We start from the raw sequence: 21779 nt of genomic DNA on the forward strand, positions 1-21779 counted from the left end.
AGTCTATTGAGACTTCACATTAGAGAGACCCCTTGTTGTCGACACATTCAACAACATCAAGAACACTATAGATTTTATAACCTATAATCCAGTATTTTTGTAAAGTCTTCTATCACTAACACAGACATTAACCCTCAATATACAAAAAATAATAATATAACATATATTAAATAATTAAAAATATTACATATCAAGAAATTTAACCTCTTCATTAATAAATCCAAGTTTGAAATAAATCTAAACTTATACATATATAATAATAAACATTTTATTAAGTTAAAGTCACTTGTTAAAAAAAAAAACTGCTCATTCAAAAAAACTTTGAAAGCAAACAAACCATTACAACTAAAAACCACGTCGTTTTCAACCGTAACTAAAGACCACAAACCCGCTCAACGAAAAGTATTAAAAGAGCACAAACTGTTACACTGTAAAAGCCATAGCAAAATCTTGGTCGATCATAATTTTCTCTGAATTTCCGTGGTCCTGGTAAACTCTCGAACGCACGGAAGAACTTACAGAGGGCTTACTTCGCAGGAATCAGCAAAACTGTACTCGAAACCCTTAGATTGTCTGAGCGCTAGAGGTCTATTGTTTGAATACCTGCAATGTCTTCCAGCAGCGGGCTCACATTTAAGCTCCATCCGCTGGTAATTGTAAACATTTCGGACCATCACACGAGGCTCAAGGCGCAGAGTGTTGCACAGGGCGGAAACGTCCCTAGGGTTTTCGGATGCGTTATTGGCGTCCAGCGCGGTCGTGTTGTGGAAATCTTTAACAGTTTCGAGTTGATGTACGATGCCTCTACGCAAATTCTGGACCGTGCCTTCCTCGATAAGAAACACGAGCAGTGTATGTTCTATAAAGATCTTTATTCGCGGTCTCCTGTTATTGTTGTTTTTATCTCTTAATTCAAGTATTATCATAGTATTAGCGATATTTGATCAGTTACAGATCCTTTCTTTGGATGCAAATTTCAACAATCATGTGAACCATTGAAAATTTAACGAGCAGTGTATATTCTTTAAAGAATTTTATTTGCAGGTTGTTGTTGTTTTTAGTCGGCAATCTAAATATCTTCAGAGCATTTTATCGCAACCGTAGTAAGAAATATATTTCATATTGAAATCTGCGTTTGGAGCACAGCCATACAGCAAAGTTTACAAATTGATCAGACTGTTCTTTTCATCTGCCTGAATTCAAAGAAGAGCTATATTAAATATACTGCATTACTAGAGTATCTATTGGTAAATATATACTAAAAAGTGCCTACTATCTTGCAGGGTTTTTGTATACATTCCATTTCTTAGTATCTAGAGTAGCAGTAACTCCATGAAGTTCTTCCCTATCATGAACAGTGACGGGCTGCCTATGACTTAGGGTCAATTCAAGGTCCTGGATTTGCTGGGGCAGACTAGCAATCTCATCCTCAGATCTTTGAATCAGAGTTCTGTGATCAGTCATGATGTCCATTGTTGCAGCTAAGCTAGAGACCATCTGATTGTACTTTTATTGCAGTTGAAGAATATCATTCTGCATTTGTTGCAGTTGTGCCCCTAGATGTTTCAGAGTTGCTTCTCCATTGCGATGGGAGTTGGCCATCGTTGCCTCAAATTCACGACCTTTCCCTTGTTGTCGTGACTCGTAACCACCCCAAGCTCCCTCGAAGGTATTCGTGGCACCGAGCTGTTTGATCTTGAACTTCTCTCAAAACTGACCACAGACGGAGTACGCAGACCTATTATCATTTTCCCAAAGGCACAGCCCATGCAGAGCTTGTGGGAATGTGGATTGCGCAATTCTAATTTCAGTTTTCCTTCCCCAAACCAAAGTCACAAATAGAAACAGCCAGACATTGGTAAATTCATCCCCTAAATTAAAGGAGTTATTGAAGCCATTGTACACACACCTGTTCATCTGATACCTTTATCTCTCATGTCATACTATAGCAAATGCGCAGTTATGATTTCTCTTCCCTTAATTGCTGATTGAAAATTTAACACTGCTTGAACTCCATCATCCAACTAAAACAATGATTGGGGAGGTGGTGCTGCAACCACCAATTTTAAAACATCCCTCCTGGAACCATGCATATCCCACATTGATACATGATGAGTCATTGCTTGGAATTGAAATTGAATTCCTGTAGAATTGACATCCCTTTGCCACCTGATACAGACTGATCTCCATTCACTAAGCAATTCATAACTAACTGGATGGATGATCTTGGAGATCTCATGCTAGTCTCCTCCACACTCATACGCGATGCTTAATGACCTTATGGTCTGCTTGATCTTTCTTGGCCTGATGCGCTTGCCTCTCCCTGCCAACCCAAGGGTAATTTTGAGAGCACTCCTTGAGGTAGAGATGCTTCCTATACCCTTAACTTTTGCATGACACATTTGCCTTTTCTTTGCAACTTGTGGCCAACACCTAAGGTGGTTCAATTCACTTAAAACCATAATCCTCTTCATTAAGGAAGGGGATAATATCCCTCTTGTCCATTAAGCAACAAGGCTCCAATGCCATTGGATCCCTAGAGTCCCCTATGATGATCAAATTATTAATATTATGGGTCTGAGATTGAATTAAACCTTGCAAGAGAGCATATGCTTCAGATTGGTTGTTCGTGCCGTTTCTTAGACCACATTTAGGATATTTCAACTTGTCCTTTGGGGCAAATAATCAACCCCCTCGGCACCTACCATTTCTTAAATATGTTTAGAGCATAACCAATAGTTTGGTGAATTGAATACTTTTTTGGATGCAAATTTTGATAATCCCATTAATTATTGCAAACTTAAGCCTTCTAGGTATGCTTTAGACAAACATTTAACTTCGTATTAGAGTTGCAATGGCTTTGGACTGCGTTGTGCTAAAATTTAGGCCCCAAAATGATTTTGTTTCAGTTTTGCACGTTTAAAGGATCTTGCCTTTTTTTTGTGAAGAAAAATTGTAATTTTATTCAACTTGAAAACAAGGAACAAAATATTTTGTACATTCTTGAAAGCAGTTGATCATGTCAGCCTTTCGACTGATGCACAACAAAGAAGAAACTAAAATTAAAATTTGCATAATTTTGTCGAGCTAATTGTGATAAAAATCACTTAGCTTCCCCTTTTTTTCCTTTCTTTTTCTCCACCTTTCGCCAGACTCCTTGATGGGAGCAACTGTTAGTATTGCCATTTGGTTGCCATCTACCTTTGGGGAGACTTCTTTGTTTGAGTCCGAGCCCTTAGATATATGGGATTTATTTGTGCCCCCCAATTCCTTTTTAGTGGGTGTTTTCGCATTCTACCGCTTTGATGCTGTGATCTCTATTGATTTGGTACCATGTTGGCTAAGAGTCACCATAGTTTGTTCCTAATTGATCCCCCACTCCGCCATTTGATTGGCTACTCGGTTATGTTTGTGCTTTTGTATTTGGAACATTTCCCTCGAGCTATTCATTTTTGTCTTCTGAAATAATAGGAAGTTGCCATCTCCTTGGCTTAGGGACCCACCTCTTGTTCTATTTTGGGGCCTTTCTTGCTTGTGGGCAGGGATTTTACAAGTGACCCATTTGAAAACAAGCTCGACATCTGAATGTTGTATTCTCATAATCTAACTGTTGTGTCCACTGAAAGTTTTCATGTTTAAAAGAAGACGATGAGGAAGACCTTTTTTGAGGTCGATTTCTACACGTATCTTGGCAAATGTAAATATTCTTTTTGTTGTTTTATCCAGGTCAATTGTTTTGAATTTGCCCAAAGTGTTTCCGATGTCCTCGAAGATTAGATGGTGCTAGAATGGAAGAGGGAGCTTTGGCAACCTTACCTAGACTAGCATTGTTGTTATCACCATGGTTGTTGCATCAAACTTAGGGAACCATGGAGTAACAAAAAGCCCTGCTCTACCCCAAAACCATGGTCCTTCGTTTAGAACTTTTTGTGAAAATTCCTAAACCCAGAATCCCTATTGTAGCAAACTGATGTTACTTCTCCTACTTGTTAATCTATACAAGTTATTTATTGTGTTCTACAGTAAGTATTGAAGTAAATACAACTGCAACATTCACTATTTAAAATAATATGCCGAAACAAGAAACTGAACAGGGAAAAGATACAACACAATGACAATTATTTTTGGACAAATGTCCCGGAAAAACCCAATGTGGGAAAATCGGTGCAACAACTTTGAGGGTTTTATTATTATGTAGTAGTAAAATTGAGTACAATTCATTGGAAGCCTGATTGGCTATCCGATACAGAGAGAAACTAGACAAAACAAATAGTGAGATGATCTCACCTTGTCACTGGAAGAATCTGACCTTGATCTCGCTGGAAGGAGGCTTTGCGTCAACCTCTACGCAAATCTACATCAACCCTATGCAGTCTTTGCGTCACCTCTGCTAGGGACTGCACTGCTCTTCCTCCGGATCCTTTGTTGCCCAAAAACTTCAATTTCCAGCCTCTCGGTCTCACACCCCAGCTCCTGTCTTTTGAAATCAATCTCCCCAGCAGGAATTCGATCTTCCTCTATGCTTTGTGTTGTCACTGCGTCAACTCTGCATGGGCCAGTTTCAACCTCTCTTTGGACGTCGTTCTACCCTCTCTGCCTTGTACTCTCCGACCCAGGAAAACATCACTCTTCTGGATACTATCTTTGCCCCTCACTGCAAAAGATCACTATCGAAAATCTCTCTGGTAGCTGCTCTGCTTCAGAAAATCGAACTTCTGATCTCTCTCTGTGTGTCCTCCAATTGCACATCAAGCCTTATCTTATAAACCTCTCGTTGATCAATCAACGACCCAGATTAGATTCTAATCAATGGCTAGGATCATATTGACTTGATCTCTGCCTTCTTTTAGAACTTACACCCACAGTTTAGATTAATACCCATTAATTATTATAATTTCCTAAGTTTAGACTTAGGGAGTCATTAATTATTTTTAATAAAACTGTCTTCGGGGGGAATTTCCCAAAATGATTTATGGTCATTGGAGAATGCATGTGTCTAAGCCTCCCTACAAATTTTGAGACCTAGAGCACATCCGATGCTACTAGAAATCAACACTCTCTCTTAGCGAGGAATGTGCTATGACAATGCACCCTGCTGAAGCATCACCTTGTTCTGTAACATCTCCTTCTGCGCTGCTGATGTCTGACATCATTGCCCACCAACTACTGCGCAAATGCTGCATCTATATTGTTGCTGACCCTACCACTGTCAACACTGCATCCGTATTGCAACTCCCTCTGAATTTCTGCATCCGTGCTATTACTAGCACTGCCACTGCCAATACTGCATCTGCACTGCATCCTTCACCAACTGCTACTGCTACTGCATCCACAACTAAAAAACATCCCAAATTACTGAACTGGTGTGCAGTATGATGCATCTCGCTGTTGGAGTTTGATTGTTGTTAGTCTCTGCGCTGACCCTCTGAATCCTCTGCGCTGCTGTTGACCTCTGCTTTGTGCCATCTGCACTGCTGCCAACTCTGCTTTGCGCTGCTCAGTCTCTGGCACTCCTAGCCACTGCAACTGTCACTCCTGCACTCCTCTGCACCAACTGACACTGGTCCATCCTGCTACTACTGGTCTGGGCTCCCGTAGCAAGGATTTGATTTGAGAGGTGGGCTCCTCCAGGATCCTGCCCATTTGTAGCTCTTTCAAACTATAACTCTAAATCAGCGCACCTCCCTCTTGGAGGTATCTCGGCTGTCATAGCGAACTCATCCTCCACGATCTTCGTGGCTCCAACCTTCAGATCATGCTTCTCATCTTTGTCCTTCTTCTTGAGAGGACACTGTGTTGCGTAGTGACCGAGTTCACCACACTTGAAGCATTTGATCTTTGAAACATCCTTCTTCCGCTTCTACTACTCCTGCTGCCCCTTAGATGCGAGAGCTGCATTCTCATCCTCCTCCTTAGGCTTCGACCCACTGTTGCTGCTTCTGTCAAGTTTACACTTGATCAAGTCCCTCCTCAGCTCCTCTTGCTTGAGAGCTACCCACATCTCATCCCAATTTGGCAAAGTCGCCCTGCCAGGATGCTTTGGACAAAGGCTTGCCACTCCTTTGAGACTGAATTGAGGGCCAGTCTAACCATCTCAGATCCTTGAGGTGTCGACCCCATAGCTGCTAGCTCATCTCGGGTCTCTTGAAGCTTCGCGAGGAACGGATCAATGCGTTCCCCCTTCTGCATCTGCGTAGATCTCGTCTTCTATTCCAATCACATCTTCCGCTGCTCGGAAGATCCCTGATATAGCGTCGACAATGCATCCCACATCTCTTTGGCACTATTTCTGCCAACTATGTGGCAGACTATATGATCATTCACTCTGTTGAGGATCATTCTTTTTGTCTTCGCCATTTCTCCCTTGTACTTCTTGAGCTAATCTGGATCTGAGGGCTCAGCTATCACGCTGTCGATGTAGACTTTGAGAAAATGCTCATCTAGAAGGCATGGCATTCCTTGCCTTCCAGATCGCATAGTTGGATGACCCATCCAACCTGTCCTGATCTCTCAGTCCCACTGGTTGCCATCTTTGCCAAATAGAAAGTCGAATGTCCTCCTCTCTCCTCTGCTCTGCTGCTAGGCTAGCCTACACACTCCCTGCTGGAGTCAGTAGATTTGTTGCTCCTTATTGTTGCTCAGTTGATGATAATTCAGACTTCTTGGCTGGAAGTTATCTGAGGAAAAATTCCCTCAACCGTGTCTCTCTCTTCCCTCTGACGTCTTTCTGCCCAGAAATTGCCTGAAGAAAACTGCGTCCCACCAGAAAAACCTCTTCGCTGAAGTTTCTGCTACGCTGCTCCCTCTGCAACTGACAAATTTCAATCTGAAAATCTCACCTCTTTGTCGACTCATTCAGAGAGAGATTTACCGCGAGAATCTTGCTCTCCTGGCTGACTGTGCAAACCCTCTGGGGATTCGAATTGTTGCCTTTGCAGGAATTTTGAACTCCCTTCCTCCTTCAGTGCTGGGTTTTCTGACTCTGTTCTTCTTGCTTCACCTGCAACTCTGATACCATGTGAAAATTCCTAAACCCGGAATCCCTACTGCAGCAAACTGATGTTACTTCTCCTACTTGTTAATCCATACAAGTTATTTACTATGTTCTACAGTAAATATTGAAGTAAATACAACTGCAGCATTCACTATTTAAAATAATATGCCGAAACAAGAAACTGAACAGGAAAAAGATACAACACAATGACATAGTTATTTTTGGACAAATGTCCTCGGAAAAACCCAATGTGGGAAAACCGGTGCAGCAACTTTGAGGGTTTTATTATTATGCAGTAGTAAATTTGAGTACAATTTGTTGGAAACCTGATTGGCTATCTGATACAAAGAGAAACTAGACAAAACAAATAGTGAGATGATCTCAACCTATCATTAGAAGAATTTGACCTTGATCTTGCTAGAAGGAGGCTCTGCGTCAACCTCTGCGCAGATCTGCGTCAACCTTATGCAGTCTTTGCGTCACCTCAGCTGGGGACTGCCCTGCTCTGCTCTTCCTCGGGATCCTCTGCTGCCCAGAAACTTCGATTTCCAGCCTCTCGGTATCACACCCCAGCTCTCGATTTCTGAAATCGATCTCCCCAGCAGGAATTCGATCTTCCTTTAGGCTCTGCGTTGCCACTGTGTTAGCTCTGCGTGGGCCAACGTCAACCTCTATCTGGACGTCGTTCTGCCCTCTCTACCTTGTACTCTCTAGTCCAGGAAAACTTCCCTCTTCCGGATACTATCACTATCGAAAATCTCTCCGGCAACTCTGCTTTAGAAAATTGAACTTCTGATCTCTGTGTGTGTGTTCTCCAAGTGCTCATCAAGCCTTCTCTTATAATCCTCTAGTTGATCAATCAACGGCTCAGATTAGATTCTAATCAATGGCTAAGATCGTATTGACTTGATCACTGCCTTCTTCTAGAAGTTACACCCACAGTTTAGATTAATACCCATTAATTATTTTAATTTCCTAAGTTTAGACTTAGGGACCCATTAAAAATAATTAATTATTTTAATAAAACTGTCTCCGGGTGGAATTTTCCAAAACAAATTCTGGTTATTGGAGAATGCATGTGTCTAAGCCTCCCTGCAAATTTTGAGACTTACAGAAGTGCTCTACCAAAAATCAACACTTTTTCCATATCTTGCTGTGTGTCAAATTGTACTATGAAGAAACCTTTAGAGCACAAGTAGAGATCGCAATTTCTTGTCCAAGGAGAGTACACCCACTGATACAAGTCTTCAGGTGTCGACCATAAACCATTAAACTGACATATTAATGCCTTAGATTGTAGATCAACAAAATATGATTTTACATCTGGGGTTTTTACTCCATAGTTGGTACCTTGTCCATTTACTCGACAATGTATGGACCTGACAAATTTTAGATCTGATCATTTGGAGTGGCAGACTTCCCTTCCAGTGCATCCTTGAACGAGATAGATCCATTAGGGTTTCTAGGATTTGTATTAGGGTTTTTGAAGGTTGTAGAACCCCCCGCATCCGCAGATTTAATGTTATGGTAGAATTCTTGCCACACTATATTCTTTCAGCTAGAAAGAGTTCTGGAGCACTTTTCCTTCATATAACAAAACTTGATGTGTTACTGGTAATCCCCAGTCATTTTGGATTCTTTGCTTTAGTTGTTCCACTAGATCCGTACCTTGGATCCATTGGATTGTGGCCTTCCCATTTAAATTCTTGACAAAGATCTGGTATTTTCCTCTTTCTTTTTGGCTTTTGTTCAGATCTAGATCTAAACGACAAAGAGGAGACCCATAGAGGGGCAAATTTAGATCTAGGATATCTTCAATTTGATCTAATCGAATATGGGGTCTAACGAGTGAAATCCCTAGATCAAGCAAAAAATCCTGCACATAAAATGTCCAATTAACCACCTTTCTTCTGATCGTTTCAGATCTAGAAAGAAGAGCCAACTCTCCATACAAAATTAAACCTTGCTTGTTTGGAGTTTGAGTCTCCTTCTCGCTTTGGAGTCCCATCATACCATAGCTCACTGCCATTATCAGATTTGGTATCAAAAGGGTCAAATTTGATGTTAAGAAACTTTTGGTCAATAGCCCAGAAATATCGTTTCGTCACAAATGTTCTTGAAAAAGATACTTGACCATTGCAAGAAAACCTCGCCGTCTCTGTAGATCACCACATCAACCTCCTTTCTGATGTGAAATTCATTCTTTGTATACTCAGAAGGAGCTATGATACCAACATATTTTGCAAAGCAGATTAATGGCATATCCTTACATATCAGATGCACACAAAATCGGTTGATGGACTCATGCATTGAATGAACAACCAAATTCTCCCTTTGATCCACGCTGCGCAAGGACATAAGGCCTTCATCTACGCACTAAGACAGGTCTGTGCAACACCTTGCAGATGTGAAGCTTGAGGCGACTCTAAGCATAAAATCTTGAGAATCCCTAACACTGATCCAACGCAATGCCTCCATCGTTCTCCTTTCTACATCGGATCAAATTCATTTAAATGGTTTAAAGGATCTCACCTACTTTTAAAACCTTTATACTTTAGCATATTTTGTGGTAGGTGATTTATTTTACTTGAAGTGATTGGCACTAATAAAGAGTGTGAAATTGTAGAATTTTTTTGGCTTAGACCCAACCCGGTTTCAAGTTTAGTGAAGTCTCATCAAGTTTAATGTGCAACCCACATTTTTATTTGTTGCTGTCATAAACATGAATATTTAAAAAAGTTAAAACACATGAGTCTAATCTACTTTTTGCCTCTGCTGAGATAAAACACAAGCAACCCACAAAATTTTTACGCAAGGAAATTTTAGTCAATAGACCTTGGAAAAACCCTGAAGGGGAAACCAGTAAGAGAGAGGGATTTCTCTGTCTGACAACATTTGATGCAGCAGAAACCCCCTAGAATTTTGTGCCCAACTCCTGGAAATTTGTGCTGGCATTGCAGTACCTTTTGACAACAATTAATGCATTGTCAATTGTCTTTTGTTCTGAACACTGCTCAGAATTTTGTGCCTAGTTTGCCTTGATTTTCATGCTGCTATAGCAGCTTTGGCAACACTGTCATACCCTTGAAAATCGGGTTGCCTTTGCTGCAATTAATATGCTGAATCCTCTTTGATTTTTGTGTTCATATTGCAGTAAATGCTCCTCGAATTTCGTGTTGTTCTTGGCCTTGAAATTTGTGCTCCTCCTTGAGATTTGTGCTGTACATGCTGCTGTACTTGCTCTCTCAATCCTCTTCCTGAACACTGCTCAGAATTTTGTGCCTAGATTGCCTTGATTTTCATGCTGCTATAGCAGCTTTGGCAACACTGTCATACCCTCGAAAATCGGGTTGCTTTGCTGTAATTAATATGCTGAATCCTCTTTGCTTTTTGTGTTCATATTGCAGTAAATGCTCCTCGAATTTTGTGTTGTTTTTGGCCTTGAAATTTGTGCCTCCTCCTTGAGATTTGTGCTATACATGCTGCTGTACTTCCCTTTCTCCTGCTGTACTTGCTCTCTCAATCCTCTTCTCCTCTTTTCCAAAGCTCATGAAGAATGAATTCAAAATGGTGCATTTTTCTCCCTTGAGTTTCCTTTTGTTCTCTCTTAATGAAGAGTGACCTAACCCTATGATCCTGTGGTTGACAATAGATCTTAGCCATTGAGATCAAGGGTGGGGATTTAATCTCCGATTGATCCACTTAAGTCACTTTATCCCCTAAGTTGCCTTTTCATTTAATTTCCAAAAAGTCACTTTATGAATTTATGTCTTGTAAAGTTATGTTAAGGGGTCATGTTGGACAATTTTTTCTAGGCTAAACACCAAGCCTTAGGAACACTTGTCCTCGACACACTTTTTGTAACACTCCCTCTTATAGAGGAAAGTGTTCTTCACCACTCCCATCTTATCCTTAGCACACATGCTTGCCTCTTAGCAAGGACATCGTGAGAATGTCCACTACTTGCTCATCAATAGGTATGTACTCAAGCTGCACTACCCCATGTACTTAGTGCACTACTCCATGTATGTACTCAAGCTGCACCACCCCATATATGTACTCAAGCTACGTTATCCCATGTACTCGACCTCAATAGAACTCAGTGCTACTAACTGTTGATTCTGGTTGAACCATGACACAATTGCCGAATCCAACCTGAAGCAACACCTGGCATTGCTTTTCCTGTCATCAACACATCGTGCCCAATTTGAGTTTGTATAGCCAGTGAACTTGACTCCATCCCCTTGAACATAGTACAAACCATAGTTCACTAACCCCTGTAGATACCGAAGCACATGTTTTGCAGCCACCCTATGCACTCTCCTAGGCTCCACCATAAATTTACTAAGAGTGTTGACTGCAAAACAAATGTCTAGTTTAGTGTTGACCAGATACATCAATGAGCCGATCAAGAAATAATGCATCAGTCCAATATCTGTCATCTCAAACTTTGAAGCAAGATCTTACTTGTAGTACTCTATGAGCCTCTCTATACCTTTAATAAATAAGTCATCCACATACAATGCTAGAATGAGAGGATCCTCACCAACAACAATGTAATAAAGGTTTGGATTTGCATCACTCTTCTTGAAACCCAATTGTTGCAAGTAAGTATCTATCTGAGAATACCAAGTTCTTGGAGCTTGCTTCAGTCCATAAAGTGCCTTCTTCAATTTGCAAACACGAGACTTCCTCCCATGCACCTCAAAGCCATGTGGCCGCTCAATGTAAACCTCTTGTAAATCGCATTCAAAAATGCAATCTTCACATCCATTTGGTGGATCTTCCATCCCATCTTTGCTACTATAGAGATCACTGATGTAATATAAGTATACAAAGCAACTAGAGCGAAGGTCTCCTCATAATCAACTTCCTCTACCTGTGAGAACCCTTGAGCCACAAACTAAGCTTTGTACTTCTCAACGTTGCCATCTGCAACATATTTAATCTTGTAGAACCACCTGGAAGTCATCACTGACTTCGCTTCAGGCCTTGGTACAATCTCCCAAACACCATTCTTCATGATGGAAGCATACTCTTCCACCGTGGCATCCCTCTAGACCAGCTAGCCTATTGCCTCCTCATAGCCAGAAGGCTCAAACTCAACAATGCTACTCACCATAGCCAAATAGCTACCAAACTGCTCTGGTGGTCTGCTCTCCCTAACTGACCACTTGGGTTTTCCCACTGATTCTTGGGCTTCCTTCAAGGTCTCATGAAGCCATCTTGGCTTCCTCTTCCCATAAGTGGCCTTCTGTACCAGGGTGGGTATATCCTCTGAAGATCGTGTGCTTGAAGATGATGCACCTATGGTCGATGGTGAACCTGCACCATGGGAACATGTGCCCTATGACCCTGTCACCCTTGAAGCCTGTGATCCTCCTGATCCTTGTGATCCTGTACCTTGTGGTCTAATACATTGTGGTGAAATCCTTTGCTGAGGAGTTTGTTGCTCTACTTGATTGAACTCTCATGACCTCCTCTAGGCTCTCTCCTCCTCAATCTCACATCCCGCCTCACAAAAACCTACTTGTTGGTAGGAATATATATATGTAGTAAGCCTTTGAGGTCTTGCTATACCCCACAAAAACACCCTTCTTAGCTGTGGGTTCTAGCTTTGTCCTCTTCTCCTCAGGGACATGAGAATAAGTCAGACACCCAAAAATCCTAAAGTGTCCTATCTCAAGCTGCTTCCCATAAAAAACCTCCCCAGGAGTCTTGCTCCCCAAAACTCATGGACTCCTGTTCTGCAAATGCACTGCATTGTTACAAGCCTTGGCCCAAAGAAAGAAAGGTAGCCTCTAATCATGAAGCATGGCTCTCGCAGCCCCTACTATGGCCCCGTTCTTCCTATTTGCAATTCCATTCTGCTGTGGATTGTAAGGAACAATCAACTCCCTCTTTGTGCTTGCTCGCATAGAAGTCCTTAAACTCATTGGAGGTATACTCACCCCCATTGTTATATTTCAACACCTTGATCTTCTTACCTGTTTGGTTCTACACAACAACTTTAAAGTCTTGGAACCTCTTGAAGACCTCACCCTTGGTCTTCATGAAAAAAATCCAGGTCCTCTAGGAGAAGTCGTCCATGAAAGTGACATAATATTCATATCTACTCAATGATATAGAAGACACAGAACCACACACATTAGAATGAACCAAATCAAGGATACCTGCTACCTGACTATCACTGCTTGGAAAAGCAGCCTTGCTATACTTTCCCAATGCACTCCCCTTTGAACACATCTTGGTGCTTAGTATTGAAATCTAGTAGCCCTGTAACAATCTCTCTCCATATTCTCAGGACCCCATAGTGCAAGTGGGCCATTCTCCTGTGCCACTACTTGCATACATCCTTCTGTGCCACTACTCGCATAAGTCACTACTGCTATTGGTAGAAACCAATGCTCTAGTTGGCTGAAACGTGAGCTTGTATAGCTTCCCATGACAGATTCCAATCACTTTGGCTAAAGTGATACTGGATCCTTTAGGATACATGAGAACATGCCCATCACGAAACACCACCTCATACCCCTTGTCCTCAATATTGGAAACTGATATCAAGTTCTGTTTCAACCCCAAAATATATAAGACCTTTGTCACTATCAAGGGAGGTTGTGACTCCCTTTGAAAGGATACGGTCCCAATAACAATTGCCCAGACTATAGAGTCATCACCAAGCACCACCTCAAGATCTATATCCCTCAGAACATAGATTAAACCTCACAAAATTTGCTGCGCAAATCGAGTTTAGTCTTTACAGGATTCGCTGCCCAGATAGGAATTTTGTGCCAAACAAAGAGAAGAAAGTGAGTGTTGTCCAATGTCAACTATGGTGGAATCTTTCACCACCTAAATTGACAAGAAGAAAAGGGGTCTTAAAACCCTAAGAGCTAATGGTCAAGAACAAAGTGAGATGATCCCAAACATGATGACCCAAAATGAATTTATAACTCTCATATCTATAGATTTCCTAGAGGGGTCTCTTCTTCTAAAATGATTTAGTAAACTTTACTCCAAGCCCCAGTTTTGGGTTTCTTCACCCAATTGCCCCAAAACTTGCCCAACAGTGAGAATTTTTGGGCGATTTTCCCTAATTGGTGGAATATAGTCGACCGAGATTGATAGAATATTTCATTCCATTTGTCCTCAATTTGTGGAGGACATTATAGTCGAAGTTGCTTGCCCTCAAGTAATTGCAAATTCGGGTGCTGTTGAATACAATCCCCTTCCCATGTCGCGTCCTCATCTGGCAAATTCTTCCACCTGATAAGGTATTCTGGAATTACTCTCCCTCTTAACTTCTTTCCTTGCACGACCATGATTGTCTCTGGAATTAACTCTAGTTGCCCTTCTTCATATAAAGGAGGCAATTCAACAGATATGGTGACTTGTTGCCCCATGACCTTCTTGAGGCACGACACATGAAATACATTATGGATTCTGTTGTCTCTCGAAATTTATAACTCAGCGCCACTCTTCTTAAGGGTAAGCTGTCGATAGGGTTGCAATCTCAAGAAGACGAGGTCCCCTACCTCAAAGTTGCGTTCTGTGAAACGCTGATCTGTGTACAACTTCTGTAAATTCTAAGCAACCTTCATTTTTTCTTGAATACTCTAAGGATGTCCTGACTTTCCTGTATCCAATCCTTAGCAATAGGCACGTTGCTGTCTCCAAAAACCCTGTTGATAAAGATGGTGCATCATACCGATATAGAGCTTTGAATGGTGACATCCCAATGGATAAGTGGTAGGTGGTATTGTAACAATGCTCCCCAAGGTACAACCACTTGATCCATCCTTTTTGCTGACTCATCACATAGTGGCATAGATACCCTTCAATCCACTTATTCACGATTTCTGTATAACCATCTGTCTGCGGATGATAGCTAGTGGTAGGGGTTAATTCAATCCCCACCAGCCTGCAGAGTTCCGGCCAAAAAGCACCCATAAGCTTGCTGTTGCGATAGTTAATTATATTCTTTGGCAGTCCATGTAGTTTGAAGACTTCTCAGAACAACAATTCTGCTACTTGTTTGGCCACATAATCATATGAGATTGCAAAGAAATGTGTGAATTTGGTCAACTTGTTCACCACGGTGTAAATGCAATCTTTACCTTGTGCTTTGGGCAACCCTGTAATGAAGTCCATCGAGATGCTCTCCCATTTTTGTTTGGGAATAGGTAGAGGTTGGAGAAGACCTATAGGATGCGTATGCTTGACCTTATTCTGTTGGCATGTCATGCATTCCTTGACGTATTTCATCACATCTTTCTTCAGACCCTTCCAAGAAAATTGTTCTCGAATTTGTCGATACGTCTTGAAAAAACCTTGATGTCTAGCCTGATGGAATGCCATGTGTGATCTTCAAAATCTTTTGCTTGAGTGTAGACTTGGGAACCAAGTATATTTTGTCCTTATAATAAATAACCCCGTCAAGTAGTTTGTACCTATCGCCTTGTATGATCTGGTTGATAATTGCACAAGCAAATTGTTTTTTAGCATACTTCGCTGAGAGGTGAGCCTTCCAGTCTTCAGTAAGTTCTATGAGGGTACATGTTGTTGGTTTCCTGGAAAGGGCATTAGCCATAACATTCTTCTTTCCCTTCACATACTCAATATCAAAATCATAAGCTTGGATCTTGCTCACCCATTTCTATTGCCACTTGTTCAGGTCCTTTTGTCCCAAGAAATGATGCAGGTTGTTGTGGTTTGTCCTGACTATGAGCATGTTTCCTACCAAATATTCCCTGAAGTTTGCCAATGCATGCATGATAGCCAACATCCCCTTTCGTATATGGAATAATGCCTCTTTGTGTACTAAAGCTTCCAACTTTCGAATGTAATAGGCTGACTCTTTTGCATTAAGACTACCCTTATGCCTTCTCTTGATGCATCACACTCTAATATAAATAGTTGACTAAAGCTAGGGAGGGCCAACACAAGATATGAGCTCATCACTTTCTTGAGCTTGTTAAATATCTTGTCGAATTTTTCTATCCCCCTGAATGCCCCTTTTTTAGTTAAATCTGGCAAGGGCGCACTTAGCTGAGAGAAACCTTTGACAAAATGTCTGTAATAACTGCGAATTCTGAAGAATCCTCATAATTCTGTCATGGTCTTGGGTGTGGGCTAGTCCAATATTGGCTGAATCTTTTCTTGATGAACTTGTACTCCCTTTGCGTTGATTATGTGTCCCAAATAAAGAATCTCCATCAACCCAAACTTGCACTTTGATGCTTTGGCATAGAGAGATTGCTCCTGCATAATGCTCAAGATTGTATCCAAATGCCCCAAATGATCGTTCCAGGTTTTGCTGTAGAAGGGAAGGTCGTCAAAGAATACCAATAAAAACATCCTTAGTTGCTTGCTGAAGACACTGTTTTTGGCATGTCATGACCAAAGATTTGAAGTGTCCATAATGGCATTTGAATGCTGTTTTCGACACGTCCTCTTCTTGAACTCGAATTTGATGGTACCCTAATCGTAAATCAATCTTTGAAAAATATACTGCTCCATGAAGCGCGTCTAGTGGGAATAAGGTACCTATTTTTAATGGTTTTTTTGTTGTGAGCTCAATAATCAATACACATCCTCCGACGCCATCCTTCTTCTTTACTAAAACTACAAATGAGGTGAACGAACTTGAGCTTGGCCTGATATGGCCCATTGCTAATAATCCTTGGATGGTCTTCTCTATCTTGTCCTTTGAATTTCGTTGGATGTTGATATGGTGTGGTGATTATGGGTTTGGCGCCCCTTCTTCTAGTTCTATAGTATGTTCAAATCCTCTTTTAGGCAATAATCTTGGGGGAATATCTATTATCACCAAATACCTTACCATGCTTGTCCAACACTCATTGAATGTCTGCGTTGTACTGTGGTTTGTCATTGTCGGGAACCCTTTGGTTTGTAATCCTGCATTCTGTTGCATATGCTATGCCCCTATGGCTAAAAATGGCCTCCATCCTTCTAGCAAAAACGACCTTTGGTCCACCATTTGCCATACCCCTCAAAACCACCTTACTACCATTTGGTGCTTTAAATTCCATTTCCAATGCTTGATAGTCCATAGTGTGCTTTCCCAATGAATACAACCATTGAACCCCCAATACCATATTAATATCGCCAAATCAATTACGTAAAAGTCACTAGTGAAAGTATAATTACCAAGTGTTACACTCAAACCTGGGATCATCCATGTGCAATCCAAGTTGTACCCATTTGCTACTATTACATCAAGGCCTTCGAATTCTTTTGTGGGAAGCCCTCTCTTTGCTACTAACACTGCATCAATGAAATTATGTGTAGCTCCCCCATCAATCAATGTTGTGATACATTGTCCCTTGACGACTCCCTTGACCCTGAAGGTGTAATATCTGGGTGTTCTTGAAAGAGTTGCAATCTTAACTTGTGGTCGGGATTTCTTTTCTTCGTGGGGTTTTTCCTCCTCTTTAGCTTCTTCTTGTGGGTGTTCTTCCTTGGTATTGCTAGGCTCAGTGGGTTCATCATTGCTAGGTGTGGGTTCTTCTCCTTCTTCTTCGTCGTCAGAGAGCACTTCGATGTAGTGAATCTTCCCCTTTCCTAAACAACGATGTCTAGGTTCCCATGGTTCCCTGCAAGTAAAACATAACTTTTTCCTCCATAGTTTGCTTTGGGTTTCCTCATCTAACCTGTCCCATTTAGGCCAATCATGTTGAGGGGCCTTCTTCTCCTTATCCTTTGGGGGAATGAAAGGTTTAGGAGAGGTTATAGATTTGATTGTTGCATTTCCCATATCGCGAGTCTTCTTGATAGCCTTTTGAACGGTTGTGGGATTGAATGCTTTTACCTAGCCTTGTAGTGGCTAGGATAAAGCCTCTGTAAAAAGCATGACTAATCTTTGTTCGGATATATCTGTTACCATGACAGCGATACATTCAAATTCTGCAATGAACTCTTCATGCAATCTTAGCTGCTTCAGAAGTGCCAATTCTTTGAAGTGGATATCTAGGTTCTTTTGGTCAAATATTTCTATCAACCTTTGAGTAAAATCTTCATAAGAAGTGATGTTGGCATGCCTCAAAGTTACTAGACCATGATACCACCATTCATGCACTTCCCTTTCTAGATGCAATGTGGCCAATTGGATCGCATCTGTTTCCGCCATAGGGTTGAGCCTGAAGTAGGTGTCCAATTTTTGCACCCATGCTCTTGTTGCTGGATCTCCTCGTTCTTCCTTACCCTCCACTGTTGCCCTGCGATTAACCTTCTTCTTCTTGATTGTAATGTTACTGTTATCTCCTGGAAACATGCATCAAACTCATAGGATGGCAGGATTCCAACGCTCTGCTACCACTGTAATATAGCAGTGGAATTTTGCCCTAGTTTTACCCTTGAATGACTAGGGTTTAAATAAAATTTCAAATACTGTGTGCAACCAGATGATAACAGTATAGTCAAATGTAATTAACAGTATTGCAATTATTGACCAGAAATAACTCTATAGTCCAATAAATATGAATGCAATGGCATGAAGTAAACAACAATTATTTAACAATCCAGTATCAATTGTTCGAATTCACTTCTTAGACTATAATCAAGTAGACAATTCAACAGTTTATATGCCAACAGTCATCACAAACTACCGTAGTTCAGAAGATAAATTAAAGTTTTGATCCGATGACCTTATGCCTTCAGGTTGTCTTCGGCCCTTTAATAATACATACTTCAATTGTAATCCCTTGCGCTAAAATCAGATCTAGGGTTAACCCCAAAAGCCCTAATTAGCACCAGCGAAATCACTATGAATCTAAGACTAATCTGGATGCCAACTTTAATACCTTGCTTGTTCAAAGTCTGCTGGCACAGAGAAGTCAACCCTTGACTGTCAATGATTGGTCTTCTGTCAGCAACAGGGAATCCGATCCTCACTTGGTCAGGGTTCACTGCCAGAAGTCAACGCTTGGATTTCTGTCAACTACGGGGAATCCGAGCCCACAAAAATGCCACCACAACCTGTAATACTGGTACGTGTCCCCAAAAACAGGTTCAAATGGCATGGCTCCCTCAACACAAGTTCCGTAACTAGCTACAAGGATCCGCAACGATCACAGAAACTCTAGATTGTGCCACAACAGGAACCCGTAGTCCTACCCGAGCTTAGCCACAAAATTCCGCCTTTTCCACACCTGGGAGATCCTTGTTTTGGGAGCTTCGCTTCTCTTTTTCTGCTTAGTTTCAGGGCTTCATTCCCATTCAAATTGCGTCTGCTTCGTAGAACTTATTCCTTGCAACAGGACACTCGGCGCCTTAGTGCCAACGTAGGTAAACCACCACAAGAACTTGCTCAGATAAAATCCCGGTGTCAGAACAAAGATTAAACCTCACAAAATTCGCTTTCCATACAAAGTTTAGTCTTTACAGAATTTGCTGCCCAGACAGGAATCATGTGCCAAACAGAGGAAAGAAAGTGAGGGGTGTCAACTAGGGTGAAATCCTTTGCCACCGAAGTTGATAAGAAGAAAAGGGGTCTTGAAACCCTCAGAGCTAAAGGTCAAGAATAGAATAAGATGATCCTAATCTTGATGATCCAAAATGAATTCATCCCTTTCATATTTGTAGATTTCCTAGAGGGGTCTTTTCTTCTAAAATGATTGAGTAAACTTTACTCCAAGCCCCAATTTTGGGTTTCTTTGTCCAGCTGCCCCAAAACTTACCCAACAATGGCAATTTTTGGGGTTTTTTTTCTTTTTTGGAACTCTATAGCTTAAAGGGATTGATAGGCTACTTCGTCCCATTCGTCCTCAATTTGTAGAGGACGTTACATATTCGTGTCACTGAACTGCTTGATCTCGAACTTCTTACAAAACAGACACCAGATGGAGTACGCAGACCTAACTGTCATCTTCCCGAAAGCACAACCCATGCACAGCCTGTGGGGAGATGGATTGCACAATTTCAATTTTGGCTTTCCTTCCCCTAACAAATGCCACAAATAGAGACTACCAGGCATTGATAAATTCATTTCCTAAATTAAATGAGTTATTATTGAAGCCATTATACACATACCTGTCTGTCTGATACCCTGATCTCTCATGACATACCATAGTAAATGTGCAATTATGATTTCCCTTCCTATTGTTGTTTGAACATTCAATAGTACTTGAAATCTAGCCTCCAACTGATACAATGATTTCAGAAGGTGCTACAGCCACCAAGTTTAAAACATCCCTCTTGGAACAATGCATTTCCCACTGTGCTACAGCCACCAAGTTTAAAACATCCCTCTTGGAACAATGCATTTCCCACTTTGAACTGGATCAGTCATCACTTGGGATTGAAGTCAAACCACCATAGAACTGATATCCCTTTGCCACCTGATACGAGCTGAGCTCCATTCACTAAACAATTCATAACTAAATGGATGGATGATCTTGGAGAGCTCGTGCCAACCTCCTCCACACTCAGACACGATGCTTCATGACCTCACGACTTGCTTGATCTTTCTTGGTGATCTGAAAATGGGGCACTAAAGGCTTCTTGTCAAGCTTACAAGAACCTCTCCCACTTCCAAAGCTTAAATATTCCCAAGATCTTATGATTAACCAATTGTGGAATTAATAATGCTTGAAATAGGTGTATGCTTGTGTTTATTTTTAACTGTTCAACACTTTAAATTTGGTTGTTTATGCTGATATGTAAATACATGTGAGAGTAAATAATGCAACAACAAGCAATCACACATAATGGCAATATAATATGGAGTTCACCCAAAACTCTTGGGCTACGTATCCTTGAGCTCTAGTCAACTCAACTAGGCTCTCTGGGATTATGGCTTAACTTCTTTTACAAGCTCCATGCTCAACTCCATTAGTTTACACAGAACACAATGGGCTTAAAACACCATCTTATCCTTGGCTTTGAAGCTCTCAGGCTTTCTGGCTCTGGCTCGAGCTCTCGGCTCTGGCTCTAGCTCTGGCTTTGGCTCTCGGCTCTTGGCTCTCTGGTTTTTCGCTCGACCTCCAAGCGACTCCAAAACCTCACTCAGCTGCCTGCGCTTCGCGCTACCTCATCAATTGAGCTCTCTGGTTTTCTTGAGGCATCCTTCCGGCTCTGCGGCTTCCCCAGCCGTTTCTCTGCGTGTAATCATCCCTCTGTGGCTCTGTGGCTTCTTCTGCTCCTTGTCTCTTCGACTGGCCATCTGGCTCTATGGCTCTCTCTGCGTTACAAACGCATCATTGTCTATAAAATGTCTGCTTGCAGTGTGGCACAATGATCAGGGGCAGTTACAAAGGAATTGAGGCCTTCCTTCAGGCAAAACCCGAAAATGGAACAAAATTCCAATACACAGAGATTTACCGGAAATACACTATTGGGCTCAAAATCCCGGACTTCAAATTCTATGAAATCACGCTCATATCCCTATCAGGTCCGCCCTTTTATGGCTGTCGCAAGCCCACTGTTGATCTGCATGATCTCTGATCCAACGGCTAACAGCCATTTCGGGTGGCTTATGTGCACGGAGATTACCCGCACGAAAAGGTGGTTTTCTCTCTCCTGCGCCATGCCACTTGTTGGCCAGTGTATGGGATCGGGCGGAGCCGGTCCAATACCACTTACCGCCTGAGGCTCGCCCGAAATCCCGCTTACCACGGAACTCAAATAACACAAAGGCACATCTATAAACCTTTCAGGTTCGGCTTGCTATTGCAAATCACATGGTGAAATGGCCAAAAGCCCATTTACACGGGAAATACATTGAAAATCCAAATTTTCGGATTTCAAATATTATGAAATCGGACTT

General features: G+C 41.5%; 1 protein-coding gene across 1 annotated transcript in view; it reads left to right on the top strand.

The window, feature by feature from the left end:
* Positions 1–401: 401 nt before the first annotated feature.
* Positions 402–21779, top strand: part of LOC149172416 (COP9 signalosome complex subunit 6-like) — a 156024-nt gene continuing 134646 nt past the window's right edge. The window contains exon 1 of the mRNA XM_089424319.1: positions 402–852. Within this exon, the coding sequence (XP_089280445.1) occupies positions 609–852 (244 nt within the window). The 5' untranslated portion in view covers positions 402–608. The remainder of the gene's footprint in view (positions 853–21779) is intronic.

The sequence above is a fragment of the Pinus tabuliformis genome, chromosome 4_2 (genome assembly GCF_031772625.1).
Source record: "Pinus tabuliformis cultivar Carrire ecotype Pingquan chromosome 4_2, CPIR1, whole genome shotgun sequence".
Classification (NCBI taxonomy): Eukaryota; Viridiplantae; Streptophyta; class Pinopsida; order Pinales; family Pinaceae; genus Pinus; species Pinus tabuliformis.